The sequence below is a fragment of the Muntiacus reevesi genome, chromosome 2, assembly GCF_963930625.1.
Source record: "Muntiacus reevesi chromosome 2, mMunRee1.1, whole genome shotgun sequence".
In the NCBI taxonomy this organism is placed as follows: Eukaryota; Metazoa; Chordata; class Mammalia; order Artiodactyla; family Cervidae; genus Muntiacus; species Muntiacus reevesi.
Genome location: NC_089250.1, coordinates 211,575,737 through 211,592,434, shown reverse-complemented (window position 1 = coordinate 211,592,434; position 16,698 = coordinate 211,575,737). Strand labels below are relative to the sequence as shown.

The window sequence follows — 16,698 nt, the reverse complement described above, 5'->3', positions numbered from 1 at the left end:
CTTCCCTCTGTCTCTGGATAAGAAAACCACAGCGCCAGAGTTCTGATGCCCACTTTGGGTCTCATTTAATAGGCACAGCTCTCCTGGGGGCAGGGGTGACTCACTGGCTTCATTTTACAGGCAAAGCAGAGGAGGCCCGAGGTTGGGCCTGGCTGAGGCCACAGGAGGGTCGGAGGCCAGCTGAGGCCTAGGCACCAGGCCTCCCTCCCGCAGCCTGGGCTGCCGCCTGCTTCCGGTACAGGTAGATGATGCCAGAGATGAAGCCGTCGCTGTCGGAGGTGCCAGGCCCCACCTCGAGCTCGGAGGTGGCCAGTTCCCACCGGTCTACAGGCCGGGCCTCCAGGCGTTCCCATGCCCCAGCCTGCTCCAGCCTGTCCAGGGTGGCCTCCAGTGCCTCTTTGTATCGAAGGTTGGATGGGTTGGTCCTGGTGGTCAGACAAACCAGCCCACCTGGGGAGGGGCGGGAGAGGAGCAGGTGAGTGGGGGGACAGGGAAGTTGGTCCCCTTCCCATTCACATCCTCACAGGCGGAAGTCCTCCCAGCTTTGAACCCAGGCCAGCTGTTTCCCATCTCCAAGCCTCTGGGGCTCGCTGACCCCTCCCTCAGGCATAAAGCCTCTGCTCCTCCAGCTTGATGGTTTCCTACGCACCCTTCAAGGCTCAAGCATCCTTTCCGCTGGGAATTCTTGGCTGAATCCCCTTGACAGAGGGGGCTACCTTCTCCCTGTCTCACCCAGTCTGTCTGCTGGAGGGTGTGGTTGGGTCTGAACGCTAATGGGCTTTGGACCTAGAGCAAGTCCCTTCACCTCTTGGCCTCTTAGTTTCCCAGCTTGCAACGCGAGGAAGATTACCCTGTCTCGCAGGAAGCCCAGCACACTCAGTAAGCGCTGGCTGAATGAATGAGTGACCTCGTCCCTCCAGGTCTTCTCTAGGCACCTACTGTGTGCCCAGCACGGGCTCAGATATACTCAGAAGAGACAGGGGTCTGGAAGGCTTCCTGGAGGAGGAGGTAAGGAGAAGCAGGGGGCTACTGGGGGAGGGGGGGGGCTTTGTAGAGGAAAGGCTCTGAAGCAGGAGAGCCTATGACCTGTGGGCAGGCAGGCTGGCCAGCTGAGGGGTCTGGCAAGCCCAGGCTGGGCGAGGTGGCCTGGTTTCCTTACTGATTCAGGTGATGGAAGTTTCATGTCCCTCTGAGCCTGATCACTACCTCTCTCTCTGACCCCAACACAATGTCCTTGCATCCGTCAGCCTCTGTGGTTCCCTGAGGGTGAAGCCTGTCCGGACCTGCCCTGACTTAACCACAGCCCCTGCTGGGCCCTGAGGGCAGTGAAGTGGGGCAGGAGTAGATGAGGTCTTGCTGGGATGGGGCACCTTCAGGGCTTCCAGATCCTGTGCTTCGACCGGGTCTGAACCTCACAGTCCTCATACTTCACCACTCTCCTTTCTGCCTGGGACTTCGCTTAGACTGTGAGCCTGCATGTCACCCCCACATGCCAGAAGTGGGAGATGCCTGGCTTCCCTGAATTTTTGGAGGACTGAACACCCACATTCCTGGGGCCCACCTCCGGCCTGGTCTTTTTCCCCTGGCCTCTTCCCAGGGTGTGTGGGGTGTGTGTATACCTTCTCCCCAGTCCAGAGGCTCCCATGGGGTAAGGCACACAGTAGGAACACAGTAACCACAATCCCCACCTGCACACCAGCCCCGTGTGTGGAGTTTATAGAAAAGTGCTTATATCTATCAGCTCCATTTCACAGATAAGGAAACTGAGGCTGCTAAAGTGAAAGACACTCCTCTAATGACTGGCCTTGAGTTAGTGGGGAAGCTGTAGGATGAGGGAACTGAACTGAGCCCCTACTATGTGCCAGGATTGAAATACAGGCCTTATAGACACTGAGTGAGCAAGTGAAAGTCATTCAGTCGTGTCCAACTCATTGTGATTCCATGGACTATAGCCTGCCAAGCTCCTCTGTCCATGGAATTCTCCAGGCAAGAATACTGGAGTAGGTAGTTAGTTATTTTCCCTTCTCCAGGGGATTGTCCTGACCCAGGGATCGAACCCAGGTCTCCCGCATTGCAGGCAGATTCTTTTGTCTCTGAGCCACCACGGAAGCCCTGATAGACACTGCGGCTGCTGCTGCTGCTAAGTCACTTCAGTCGTGTCTGACTCTGTGCGACCCCATAGACGGCAGCCCACCAGGCTCCCCCGTCCCTGGGATTCTCCAGGCAAGAACACTGGAGTGGGTTGCCATTTCCTTCTCCAATTGATAGACACTACTTCACCCAATTCTCACTGCAACACTTGTGGGGAAGGGACTGTGCCACTCTGCTTATTGGTGAGGATACAGAGGCCAAAAAGGAGTGGAGCTGTTTCCAGTTTCCCAGTGGCTGAGAGGCAAGCTGACTACCTGGGTCTGTTGATGGTGGCAGCTGAGGCCGAGCCTGGGCTGGAAGCTGGTGGCTGAGATGCTAGACTGTGTGACCCCAGGCACACCCCACACCTCGCTTGGCCCGAGGGGTTCTAAGGCTTGTGTCTGTGCATGTGGAGAAGGGAAGGTGTGTGTGGGTGTGGTTGGACGGCTGCCTCTCACCTGACTTGGTAACTCGCAGGAGCTCAGGTATCGCGCTGCAGGGCACCTGGCCATCACTGAGGGCACCCACCATCAGCACCGCGTCGAAGGTCCCTGTGTGGGGGTGCGGATATGGTGTGGTGGTTTGTCTTCAGTGTGGCCTCAGACCACCCTGGAGGACAGTGTTCATGGTGGGGACTGGGGAGGGACCAGGCCTGCCGCTGGGGTGCAGGACCATGATCCCCTGGGCCATATGGCAGCTGTGGCCCAGTCCTGAACTGAGATCAGGTCATGGGATGGAAGTCTCAGAGAAAGCATCTCAGTGAGAGATTGAGGGACTCGGAGTGTGTGTGTTGGGGGGCGCTCGGGGAGGGCTAGACAAGGGGGATGGCATCTTGGCAAAAGGAAGGGGCTCTGTCAGAGGGTGGCCTTGGGCTGTCAAGGCGGGAGGGGAAGTACCTTCAGCGCTGGGTAGTGGCTCCCGGCCCAGGGTGCAGAGGCTGAGGCACTGGTAGAGGCCGCGGGCCTGGGCCTGATCCAACATCCCTGGGCTTCCATCCACCCCATGCAGCTGGCGGAAGCCCTGAGCCTGCAGCTGGAGTGGGGGACCCACTCACAGTTCCCACCTGCCACCTCCCAGGTGGGTCCCCGCACCTCGGGGAGGACAGTGGGCCCCATGGTGAATGGGGTCCCAGTGTCTGGAAACAATGAGTCTGAGCAGGCGAGCGGGGATCTGGGGCTGGGGTAGTAGGAATTTTGAGCAAGCAGGGGCTGACGGGAGGGTAGGGGGCCTGGGGTGGCCTCACCTCTGCAGCCACGAGGCCAGTACCACAGGCCACGTCCAGGATCAGGGCAGTGTGGGGTGGGCCCGGAAGGGCTTGGGTGAGGCAGTCGACTGCGAGGCGGGGAGCGCAGTACTGCAGGGCAGCCACATCCTGGGGACAGAATGCTGAGCCAACCGCCACCCCATGCTCCGGCATTTAGGGGCCCTTCTTGCGGGGTAGAGCCAGCCAAGCCAAGCTGTATGTGTGTGCTGGGGGCCCAGGATCTGGTGGAACTACAGTGGGGGGAGACCCAGGTGTGAGGTGCTTTTCTCTGCCAATGGGTTTTTTCTGTGGGTCTTGGCATCGCTCTCTGCTTAGTTCATTGTGACCCCCTCACAGCACCTCTTCCAGGCAGCTCCTCTGCCTGGACTCCTCTACCTGGGTGAGGAGGTCTTGGCCCCCAATCTCTAGGGGCTGCCAATCTGGAAGAGGGTCAGAGGGCAGGGCCACTGTGGTTGGGCTGAAGAAGAGTTGGATGGAGAGCAGACAGGACTGGAGGTTGCACCCAGGTCTTACTTCACTCTCACATTCATCTCCCTGGGATGATGCTAGGCTTACTATTCCGGCTTTACAGACAGGAAAATTGAGGCCAGGTGAGCGGAGGAGGGCAGAGGTGAGGACCTGGCCGGTTTACCTGGTCATAGTTCGGAGCCCATTGGTCATAGAAGTGAAGCTTGTGGGCCAGATCAGTGATGCCATGCGAAGCCCCAACCAGCGCACGTACCTCGGACAGGCTCCTGCCCTCCGCCATCCTGCTGTGGGGACATGGCCCACCTCAAGCTCTAACCCCCTTCCACCCTCGTGCGGAGCAGAGGAGGCTGTCAGGACGCGGCCTCTGTGCCCCTCTGCCCGGGGAACAATGCAATCTCGTTTCACAGGAGGGAACCCTGAGCACGGAGAGTGCGAGGCTGGACACCTGGGGGCTCAGGGCTGCGGAAGGGGTGTTTCCCGCGGTGAGGGGCAGGGGGAGGACCTGCCCTCGTCTCCCAGTTGGCCTTGGTGAGAGGGATTCCAGGGTAGAAGGGCCCTTAAGACCTAGGTGGTCAGAACTCACCGCCAATCTGACCCGCCGGGGAGGTGGGTGGGCTCCGGAACTCTGGGCGGGGCCTGTACTGAGAGCCTGGCCCCGCCCCCATCTCGCTCAATGATTGGTTTTCCACTAAGAGAAAATGCCCAATCAGAGCAAAGCGCTGGCAACCCGTCCCTCCACTACCAGCCAATGAATTCAAAGTTCTTGGGAACGCCTTCAGCCTGGAAAGATCCCAGAATCTTCAGGGACGCTTTGAAAGGTACGCCGGTGGAGGAATATTTCTTTTTCCTCCTGGCTCCTGACGTCCTTTATGCTTCCCCAAAGCATCAGCTTTCAGGCAGTAGGAGCCTTAGAATTCCAGCGGGACAAAGAGGGATGTAGGATCAGCCTTCATTTTTAGAATAGTCACCAAGATCCATGAGAGGCTGCCCAGTAGAACTGATGATGGCATTGTTTTATAACACACGCTGTTCAAATGACTGTTGAGCACTTAAAATGTGTCTAGCGCTGCTGAAGCCAAACAACTCAGATTGGGACTCGAACCCAGTTGTGCTTCAGATGGGACATGAACCCACAATCTCTGGCTGCGGAGCAGGCTCCAAGCACCAGAGAAGACTGAGTCTGTAGATGGAGGAATCTGGACCCTAGATTGTGTGGGGCAGTGCCCTCTCTACTAACCTGCATTGCACTGTAACACGAAAAATAAATAAATAAATAAATATGAAAGAAATGGCAACCCACTCTAGTATTTGCCTGGGAAATCCCATGGACAGAGGAGCCTGGCAAGCTACAGTCCAAGGGGTCACAGGAGTTGGACACGACTTAGTGACTAAACAATAATAATATACATATGCTCTTTTTCATATGCTTTTTCATTATAGTTCACCAAAGGATATTGAATATAGTTCCCTGTGCTATACAGTAAGACCTTGTTGTTTATCCATTCTATATAGAACAGATTGCATCTGCAAATACCAACCTCTGCCTTGGCAACCACAAGTCCGTTCTGCATGTCTATTTCTGTTTTGTAGATAAGTTCATTGATGTCATATTTTAGATTCCACATACAAGTGATGTTGTATGGTATTTGTCATTCCCTAATGAAACAGAAGGGAAAGGGGGCAGGGCACAACTTTTAAAAGAATGACATAGCAGTTGAGGGTATGACAAACTGGTTAGAACCCACTAGGTCTAAGGTGGCAGAAGATTCAACTTCCAGCAGACCTTGAGGCTCATTCCACGCTCATTGTAATTCATTGTTGTTGTTCAATTGCTCAGTTGTGTCCAACTCTTTGTGACCCCATAGACTCCAGCACACCAGGTTTTCCTATCCTTCACCATCTCCCGGAGTTTGCTCCAACTCATGTCCATTGAGTCGGTGATGCCATCCAATCACCTCATCCTCAAACCCAGTCGTGCCTCACAGGGGATTTGAACCCAGCTGTGCTTCAGATGGGACATGAACCCACAATGAATTGTGTAATCCATTAGCATACACTATATGACACACCCATCAGTGAGATGACAGGTCTGAGGCTGACCGTAAAAGGCCAAAAATGGACAGTGGCCCGATTCCTGGAAATCTCCTCCCCTTATCCAAATAGTTGGAATAATCTTCCCACTGTTTAGCCTATGAAGTTACCTAGCCCATAAAAACTAACCACCCCATGTGTCAGGGCCTCTTGCCTTCTGAAATGGCGAACATTCTGTGGAGTGTGTTTCTCTCTAAATGTCGGGTTGGCCAGAAGGTTTGTTCATTTTTTTCCGGAATAGTGCTTAGTTGTCTTTAACGTCATACGAAGCAGTTTTGTTAGACTGTGACAGCTGCTGTATCAGTGTGTATTAAAAAACATCAAAATTGGTGAATTTTTGTGTAGCCATTTTAATATTGAAGATGGAAGAAAAAAGTCACATTTTCTTCATATAATGCTTTTTTATTTCAAGAAGTGTAAAAATACAATTGAAATGCAAAAAAAAAAAAAAAAGATTTATACAGTGTAGGGGGAAGATGTTGTGACCAATCAAACGTGTCAAAAGTGATGGTGAAGTTTCGTGTTAAGAGATTTTTTTTTTTCTGCTGGGTGATGCTCTACAGTCAGGTAGACTGGTTTAAGTTAATAGCAATCAGTTGAGATATTGAGAACAATCAACATTATACCATATGGGAGATAGCCAACATACTCAAAATATCCAAATTAAGCTTTGAAAATCATTTGTACCAGCTTGGTTATGTTAATCACCTAGATGTTTGGGTTCCACATAAGTTACTTGAAAGAAAAATACTTTCTTGACCATATTTCCACATGTGATTCTCTACTGAAACATAATGAAAACCTCCTGTTTTTAAAGCAAATTATGATGGACAATGAAAAGTGGATACTGTATAATAATGTGGATGGAAGAGATTGTGGAGCAAGTGAAATGAACCACCACCAACCATACCAAAGCCCAGTCTTCATTCAAAGAAGGGGATGTTGTATATATGTTGGGAGTGGAAGGGAGCTCCTTCTGGAAAAATCAAGCGATTACTTTCAACAAGTACTGGTCTCAGACCGATTGAAAGCAGTACTCAGTGAAAAACATCCAGAGTTATTCAATAGAAAACATAATCTTCCATTAGGATAAGGCAAGACCCCATGTTTCTTTGATGACCAGGCAAAAACCATTACATTTTGGCTGGTAAGTTCTGATTCAACTGCTGTAGTTGCCAAACATTGCACCTTTGGATGTCCATTTATTTTAGTCTTTACAAAATTATCTTAAAAAATTTTTTAAGTCTTTATTGAATTTGTTACAATATTGTGTGTGTTTTTTTTTTTTTTTTTTGGTCATGAGACATGTAGGATCTTAGCTCCTCAGCCAGGGATTGAACCCACAGCCCCTACACTGGAAGGCAAAGTCTTAACCACTGGACCACTAGGGAAGTCCCTACAAAATTCTGTTAATGGAAAAAATTTCAATACCCTGGAAGACTGTAAGAGTAACCTGGAACAGCTTTTTTGCTCAAAAAGATAAAAAAGTTTTGGGAAGATGAAATGATGCAGTTGCCTGAAAAATGGCAGAAGGTAGTGGAACAAAATGGTTCAATAAAGCTCTTGGTGAAAACAAAAAATATGTCATTTATTTTTATTTAAAAAACAGAAGGTACTTTTTGGTCAACCCAATAAATTCACTTCTTACCTATCACTTTGTCTCTCCCTGAATTCTTTCTGCAATTAGACATAAAGAACCTGAGCTTTATTAGGTCCTGAGACCAGGAGTGTGAACTCAACTAAAAGACAATGGTTTCTGGCTGAGTTTGAGTCCTGGGATGTGGATTTAAACCCCAATCTGAGGAGCATAGTTTTATTAAGACTCAGAATGAAACTTGGGGACTGTTCTGGTGGTCCAGTGGTTGAGACATCATGCTTCCACAGCAGGGACACAGATTTGATCTGTGTTGGGAAACTAAGATCTCACATGCCTCTTGACGTAGCAAAAAAAAAAAGAAAGAAACTTTGACCTTCCCTCTACCTGCCTAAAATATTTAGATAGAGCTATCACCATAGATATCTGCAAAGAATGTGAGCTAGGTGTGGTGGGGGGAAATTCCAGGAAGCGCCTAGAGATCAGAATCCTCTCTGCCCATTGTCTCTGCTCGGCCCAGCAAACATTTGTTTACCAAACTTGTACTTTTCTGTGCTATCAGTGGCCTTCTTCCTTTTTTCTTAAAATGCTTGTTTATTTATTTGGCTGTGTTGGGATCTTTATGTAGCACACCCTTTATGTAGATTTTTTGTTGTGGTGCACGGGCTGTCCAGTTGTGGCTCATAGGCTTAATTGCCCCTCTGCATTCGAGATTTTCATTTCCCAACCAGGGATCCAACCCAAGTCCTCTGCATTGGGAAGCAGATTCTTAATCACTGGACCACCAAGAAAGTCCTGCCTCCTTCCAGACCCCTACCCCAACATCCTCCTTTATCTTTAGCTGACGATGGTAGTTAAAGTGAGTGTTTCAACCAATTCGTTGAGTTATTCAGTTTTCCTGGGGTCTCTTCCATGAATATTGTTGTTGTTTAGTCACTCAGTCACGTCCAACTGTCCAACTCTTTGCTACCCCATGAACTGTAGCCCGCCAGTCTCCTCTGTCCATGGGATTTCCCAGGCAAGAAAACTGGAGTGGGTTGCCATTTCCTTCTCTAGGGGACCCTCCCCACCCAGGGATCGAACTCACGTCTCCTGCCTTGGGAGGCAGAGTCTTTACCACTGGAGCCACCATTACATGTCACTAAACTTCTGTTTGATTTTCTCTTGTTAATCTCAAGTCAATATAAATCTTAGGTCAGCCAGGAGAACCTAGAAGGGTAGAGGAAAATTTCTTCCTCCCCTGAAACAGAGTTCCCCTGCCAAGTTTATGATTAACCTCTATCCAAAACGTTGTTCTCTTTCTTGTCTCACACCCATTCCCCTCAGGATTGAGGAGTATCAAAGAAAAGCAGGGAATGAAACACTCCTGAGTACAAAAGCCTCTCTGTGTTGCCAGGTTCCTGTTTATAGAAAATGGCTTTAGTCTCCTAGGACTGCCCTGAGTTCCAAAGAGCAGGCACAAGCATTACTAACTAGGGAAATGACGGAACGTGAAACAAAGGAAAAGCAGTTAAGCGGGAAAATAATGACAATAATTCAGCTATAAGACAGAGTCCTAGTTCCTCTTTAAGGGACATACGTAACCATCTGGCACGTATCTTGGAGCTGTTTTGCAGGAACTAAGGCCCCCACCCAGGTGGAGGATGGTGACTCCATGCTGAGGCCAAAAGGTAGATTGCAGATCGGTCAGTTGGAAACGGGGAGGTTCAGGATGGAGCTTGATGACATTCCTGGAACACCACCTCACCAGCCAATCAGAAGAAAGTCATTAAGGACCCTTCCCCGAAAGCTATCAGGGAGTCTGGGTCTTTCGAGCACAAGCCACCCATTCTTGGTGGGCTCTGCAATAAATGCTATACTTTCCTTCACCACAGCCCTGTGTCAGTACCTTGGCTTTGCTTCATGTGGGCCAGCAAATCCAAGTTTGGTTTGGTAACACCCTGACACCAGTCTTCCCTCAGGGCTCAGTCAGTAAAGAGACTGCCCCCAATGCAGAAGACCCGGGTTCAATCCCTGAGTGGGGAAGATCCCCTGAAGAAGGAAATGGCAACCCACTCCAATATTCTTGCCTGGAGAATTCCATGGACAAAGGAGCCTGCTGGGCTACAGTCCATGGGGTCACAAAGAGTCGGACACAACTGAGTGACTAGCACTTTTACTTTCACTGACATTAGCCAAGATCCCAGCCCTAACCTATCTTAGCCTAGAGCTGTACCGAGAACATGTGAACCTGCTGCAAATAATAGACCCCTGGGTGGCTCAGCTGGTAAAGAGTCCGCCTGCAATGCGGGAGACCTGGGTTCGACCCCTGGGTTGAGATGATCCCCTGGAGAAGGGTACGGCTACCCGCTCTAGTATTCTGGCCTGGAGAATTCCACGGACTCCTGTCCATGGGTCCGCAAATAGTCGGACACGACTGAGCGACTTTCATTTCCCTTCACTTCACTTGTGTACTTGTGGCTTAGAGAGAGGGGGATTTACAGGTCTCAGACAGGAAGCTAAGACTGAAAAGCGTGGTCTGGGGCTCAGTCACACCGTCAGGGGCCCTGGTTTTTGTCCCCTTCTCTCTCTGCCTCCTTTTGTATGGAGGCCTTTGTCCTCATCTCTGTTGCAGCAGCTGCACCTCCCAACAGGACAAAGGGGAAAGGGCACAAAGTTAGGCCAGCTGAGTTTATTCTGTCACAAAAGCTTTCCTAGAAACCCCACCCCATGACTTCTGCATCATCCTATTGGCCAGAATGGGCCACATGACCACCCCTGAATCATCACTGCGTGTGGGGGGGAGGTGGGGCGGAGATAGCGGCTAGACCAACCAGGTGACACCTGGGCCCCATCTCTGCAGCCTCACGTGCCATTTAGGCCCATAAATATTTATTGTGCACCTTCTGTCTGCCAGGTCCTGGGCAGGGCACTGGAGGCAGTCACAGAGATGAGTCAGACGTAGCCCCCACTCCGCCCTGTTCTGGTGGTTGGTGGTGAGGGTGGGGTGTCCTCTCCTGTCCCGGATCTGCTCACCCACCGCCTGCACATCCAGGACCACTTTTGACTGGGGGTGGGTGGGCGCTATGATGGAATGTCATTGTGGGGAGCGACCCTTCACGTAAGGTGGATGGCTCCGATAAAGGCAGCTTGGTTGGACCACCAGAGGGTGGCTTTGGGTTGTTCTAGGAGAAGCCCTGGTTGGGGGGGAGGGTCCCTGGTGGGGGCTGTTTGTCCCATCTGCCCTTGTAGCCCCTCAGTGGTGTCCTGCAGTTTGTGGGTACCTGTATCTAAGACTCCTGCTGGAACAAGAGACTTGCCATGGGAAACACTGTAGGGGGTGCAGCTGGTGGTCTCTGGACACCACTCTGCTCCCTCCCCACCCAGGCATGGACCCCAGGCCTTACGGACTTCTCTCCCCATAACCCACTCTATTCCTTCCCCTGTTTAGCCTTGGGCAGGGAGGCCTTTTCTCTGACAACACATTTTTGTCTCCTTTGATCGTTCCATCTCAAGTTTCTAGAGCCTTTGCCCAAAACGATCTTTCCCGGGGCCATGGACACCACTGGAGAAAAGGGTCAGGTAACAGAAAAACAGTTTGGGGGTGAGGAGGGGGTAGTAACGATCTCTGGTGGCCTCGGCCCGTAGCGGCTTGAGGCAGGATTTCTGGTTCCTAGCCAGAGACCGAAATCCCATGGCGGCAGTGAGAGCGCTGAATCCTGGCCTGGTGGCCAGGTGGTCATGACAATGCCCATCGGATGTGTAGAAACGAATTCCCACATAGAAATGGAAAGTAGTGAAACAACTAAAGTGTTTATTAGGAGGAGAAAGGGTGCGTGTGGATAGACACACGGGTGTTAGAGAGTTGTTTCCTCATGATAGTTTGACTCACTTTTTTTTTTTTTAAAGTTTCAGACTATCTATTAATTAGTGTAAACCACATCACAGTACACCAACATGATTTCATGCATTTAGAGGGGAAATATTTCCTGGTTAAGTGGAAAATTGTGCAGATGACTCCTGGAAGACCTTCATTCTGAGCAGCTTTATAGTGAAACGTTTCATTTAGAAGTCCTCTTTCTTCAGTTTGCTATAATCCGCATCCACAGAGTAGGACTTGTACTGACCGTCAGAACCCAGCTTGTTCCAGTTGTTTAGGCGCACAGTCGTGTCCGACTCTTTGTGACCCCATGGACTGCAGCTCACCAAGCTTCCCTGTCCTTCACCAACTCCTGGAGTTTGCACAAACTCATGTCTACCGAGTTGGAGATGCCATCCAACCATCTCATCCTCTGTTGTCCCCTTCTCCTCCTGCTCTCAATCTCTCCCAGCATCAGAGTCGGACCAATGAGTCGGTCCTTCGCATCAGGTGGCCAAAGTATTGAAGCTTCAGCTTCAGCATCAGTCCTTCCAATGAATATTCAGGGTTGATTTCCTTTAGAATGAACTGATTTGATCTCCTTGCTGACCAAGGGACTCTCAAGAGTCTTCTCCAACACCACAATTTGAAAGCATTGATTCTTCAGCGCTCAGCCTTCTTTGGGCTTCCCTAAGAGTTTAGTTGGTAAAGAATCCACCTGAAATGCAGGTTCAATTCCTGGGTTGGGAAGATCCACTGGAGAAGGGATAGGCTACCCACTCCAGTATTCTTGGGCTTCACTTGTGGCTCAGCTGGTAAAGAATCTGCCTGCAATGCGGGAAACCTGAGTTTGATCCATGGGTTGGGAAGACTCCCTGGAGAAGAGAACGGATACCCACTCCAGTATTCTGGCCTGGAGAATTCTATGGACTCTATAATTCATGGGTTCGCAAAGAGTCAGACACGACTGAGCAACTTTCACTTCAGCCTTCTTTATGGTCCAACTCGCAACATGTGTACATGACTACTGGAAAAACCATAGCTTTGACTAGACGGACCAGGGTTCCAGTTTGTTTTAGGTTTCTGGATTGTTCTTCCTGTCCTAACTGACATCAGGATTGAACAAGGCCAGGTGCAAGATATACAGTGATGCTGCAGTACCTCCTGCTACAATAAATATGAAGAAGGGGATCAAGCTAGGATGCTTCTTGGCCTGACCAACGATCTGGCAGAGCAGGGTTGCGAAAGAGGCCTCGAGTCCAAACGGAGAAAAAAATCTAACCCGCAAGGCCAGGGATTAAAGTTTCTACCTGAATCATTTTTTTTTTTTAATATTTTTAATTGGAAGATAATTGCCTTACAGTATTGTGTTGGTTTCAACATCAACATGAATCAACCATAGGTTTACCCATGTCCCCTCCCGCTTGAACCTCCCTCCCGTCTCTCTCCCCATCCCACCCCTCTAGGCGGGGACTGAGCCCTGGGCCCTGGTTTGGGTTCCCTGAGTCATCCAGCAAATTCTCCCTGGCTCTCTATTTTACGTATGGTAATGTGTGTTTCCATGGTACTGTCTCCATACATCCCACCCTCTCCTCCCTGCCTCCCAGCTTTAGAACTGCCTCCTAAGCCTGTTCTTTATGTCCGTGTGTCCATTACTGCTCTGCCGACAGGTTCATCAGTCCCATCTTTCTAGATTCCATATATATGCGCTAGTATAGGATATTTGTCTTTCTCTTCCTGACTTACTTCACTCTGTATAAAGGCTCTAGGTTCATCCACCTCATTAGGACTGACTCAAATTCCGCCTGAATCACTTTCGGGGGTGGGGGGCATTTCTTCTGAGTTTCCCTTGGCAGATCATTTTGCTTTGCCAGGTTCTGAGGCTGTATTTGGTGTATATCTCAGGGTCCTTCCATCTGTGCATGCACATCTCTTAGTCAAGATGAATTCTAGCGAAAAAGAGCCTTATGGGTAGGTTGACATCACTTACTATGAAGTGGTGCCCCCTCCCTTTTTGACCTTCAAGAAGCCTTTCTGCGCATGTGTAGTTAGGAAGGTCTCCTTGACCTCGAGAATGAGAAATATGTGGTCTCTGTGTCTTATCTGGGCAAGGCTTGGCTCCTCTCTGGCTCCTGCTATCTTGGATCATCTGTCCGCAGGGCATGGCTGACCAGCCTGGGGTCCACGGAGCTCCTGCCTCAGTGATAGCAGCTGCTCATCTTTCAAAGCTATCCTCGGATCTCAGATGTACAAGCCACAGGTCAGGGGATGCTGGTGGAGCAGGAGAGAGGCCAGAGTCATCTGTAGCTAGAGGGAGTGGACCAGGGTGAGGGCATGATGAAGCAAGACCTGGAGATGAGCTCTAGGGGGGAAGGCACTACTTTTCGGGGGTCAGGCATTTGAGGCTGGGTGTGCGCATGCGTGATGCGTGAACATATGGAGGTCAGTTGGGATGGTACATTTTTTTTGCTTTCTCATCAATTTTATTGGTAAAATTCACACACCGCCAGTTGGCTGGTTTCTAGTCTATTTAAATCTACATAAGCATCACCACAGTTAACTTAAGACTGTGCTCCCCATCCAAACAGAAGCCCCAACCCTGCCAGCAGTCAATTCCCAACTCCAGCTGGGATGTTTCTGAATGCAACTGTCAAAACCACAAACCCACGGGAGGTGGCCTAAGCAGTAGTTTGCTCTTTCCTCTGACAGGAAGTCTAGTGGTTAGCAAAACCAAAGCACAGCTGATTTCTCCCAGGACTCAAAGTCCATTCTCTGGTTTGCTGGTTTGTCCTATGCCTTTGCTCTGGGAGCCCCTTCTGGTCCCAAGACAGTGACATCAGCTCAGGCAGTCCTGTGTCCTCACAGACAAAACCCCAAGGTGGGCTGCAGATGGCCTTGTCTCCTGGTCTCTCTCTTGTCCTTTGGGGGAAGATGTTTTCCCAGAAACCCCAGAGACCGGGAAAGCAAGGTCTGGTACTTCCAGGTTGGGGTGTGGGAGGCAAGCAGGGTCTCCAGGGGGGAGGAAGGGGGAACGGCTGTTAGTCCAAGCTGCAGGGCCCCCTCCTTGATGTGGGAGCATTTGTGGGTGGAGCAGTTGCCACATGCAGAACCCAGGCCCAGGTGAGTGCGGTTACCAGGCTGCCGACTTGGTTTCTAACCTTGAATGAGCTGCAGGGAGTTACAGCGTCAGATCAGATCTGCATTTGACAAAGATGGTGGGAGTGGGGACTTCCCTGGTGGTCCAATGGCGAAGACTCTGTGCTCCCAAGGCAGGAGTCCCCGAGTTTGATCCCTGGTCAGGGAACCAGATCCTACGTGCCCAAGCCGAAACTACGAGTTCCCATGCAGCGAGCAAAGATCTTGCATGCCTCAACTAAGACCTGGTTCAGTCAAAAATAAAGATAGTGAGAGTGGACCCGGTGACTGCAAGGTCCCAGGCTGTTGCTATTATTTACGCAAGAGCTGGAATCTGAGCAGCGTCAGGGGCTGCCGTGGGGATTATAGGTTGTAGAGCCTGGAGAATGAGGGGAGAGGAACATTCCTTCTCTGGGGCGTTCTCCTTCCCGAAAAGCTGCTTCTTCTGGTCTCCTTTCCTGCCTCCTCCTCCTCTCCCCTCATCCACCTGTAATAGGAGGGCTCCCCCGGGCTTGTCCTGGGCCCTCTTTCTCCTCCATCAACACCCACATCCTAGGTGGTCTCTTTCATCCAGTCTCGGGGGTTTAAACGCTATTTATACACCGTGCGTGTGTGCTAAGTCTCCTCAATTGTTTTCCAACTATTTGCGACCTCATGGACTGCAGCCTGCCAGGCGCTTCTGTTCATAGAGTTCTCCAAGCAGGAATGTTGGAGGGGGTCGCCATGCCCTCCTCCAGGGATCTTCCCGACCCCGGGATCGAACCCACAGCTCTTGTGTCTCCTGCATTGGCGGGCGGGTTCTTTACCACTAGCACCACCTGGGAAGACCCCAGTGACCCTCAAATGGGTGACTGGCTCTGACTCTTCCCTGAACTCTGGACTTGTGTGCTGGACATCTCCCCTGGGAGGCCACCGGCCTCTCCTGGGCCTCCTCCTCCCAAACCCCTCCCATCTTCACAGACGCCGGAACCACTAGGCCTGCAAAGACTCAGCCCAAATTTTCTCTCATCCCACATTCGGTCTGTGTCTGTTCCATGCCTCCCCGGCCCCTTCCACTCTCCCCAGGCCCCTTTGGTGACCTCTAAACTATCCTCATACCCAGTCCGTTTCCTTCATAGCAGCCAGAGGTCATATTATCATTTTTAACTTCTTATGGGAAATTTCAAACACAGACAAAAGGAGAGATTAAGACAATAACCTCTGTGTTTACCACTCAGTTTCAATCGTTGATAAAATATGCCCAACCAGAATGATGTCTTTACAGTATAAGTTTGGTGAATTTCCCCTCTTGCTTAACCTCAAATCAGATTCCTTACCAACCTCATCTTTAACCTTTTTCTTCCTCACTCTGGCATCCTGGCCTCAGCTGATCCTGAAACATGGTACAGTGACCTCAGAGACTTTGCATTGCTGTGTGTGTTGTTGTTTTTTGGTTTTTTTTTTTTGGCCTGGATCACTCTTCTTTCAGATCTTTGCTTGTCTGGCTTGTTCTCAACCTCAAGATATCCATCATTTGGAGTGCACAGATGTTAGTGCTTTGTCATTATGACTTCTGAATATTTGAAAATAGAAAAAGCAGGATGCATTGCAGGTGAAGCTGAAGTTCTCTCTGAGTCTCACCCTCCTCCATCTGCTGCTCTAAGGAACCAGCTACCATCATGAATGGGCAGGGACCGTCTAGGTCTTTCTTTGGCCAGAACATGCAGCATGTGGGATCCTGGTTCTCTGACCAGGGATTGAACCTGAGCTCCGTGTTTCCAAGGCCTTAGAAGCATGGAGCTTAGCCCCTGGACCACCAGGGAAGTCCCTAGGTCTTGTTTTTTTAAAAAATATTTTCACTATACTTGTGTCCAGAATGGCATATAATACTGCTTAATGGGTTTGAAAAAATTATACACACGCTATCATTTCACAGCTGTTACTCTGTAACTTTCCCCTCTCACGTGACACTATGTTTTTCAGACCTGTCCATGCTGACGCATATAGATCATTCATTTTAACCGCTGCTGAGTCATCCCTGAGCCCGATATACCCAGCATATTTATTCATTTTCCTAGTGATGGAAAAAATGCTGCCACATGCAGTCTCGCACATGTTTTTTCATTCACAGATGAATGCTTCTGGAAGGCGTGCCTTTCAGGCTGGGGTGTGCAACCCTTGAGGGGGTGGTAAAAACAA

The 16,698-nt window shown here is 50.3% G+C and overlaps 1 protein-coding gene and 1 pseudogene across 1 annotated transcript; both read right to left on the bottom strand.

Moving 5' to 3' along the window:
• Positions 1–52: 52 nt before the first annotated feature.
• METTL27 (methyltransferase like 27) lies at positions 53–4,487 on the bottom strand. Its single transcript, XM_065920379.1, is given in 7 exon segments — positions 53–319; positions 321–450; positions 2,589–2,681; positions 3,027–3,162; positions 3,374–3,502; positions 4,026–4,146; positions 4,446–4,487. Coding segments are annotated over 6 exon segments (810 nt in total). The 5' UTR covers positions 4,143–4,146; positions 4,446–4,487; the 3' UTR covers positions 53–114.
• Positions 4,488–11,591: 7,104 nt separating this feature from the next.
• Positions 11,592–13,804, bottom strand: LOC136157401 (cytochrome c oxidase subunit NDUFA4 pseudogene; annotated as a pseudogene).
• Positions 13,805–16,698: the final 2,894 nt, after the last annotated feature.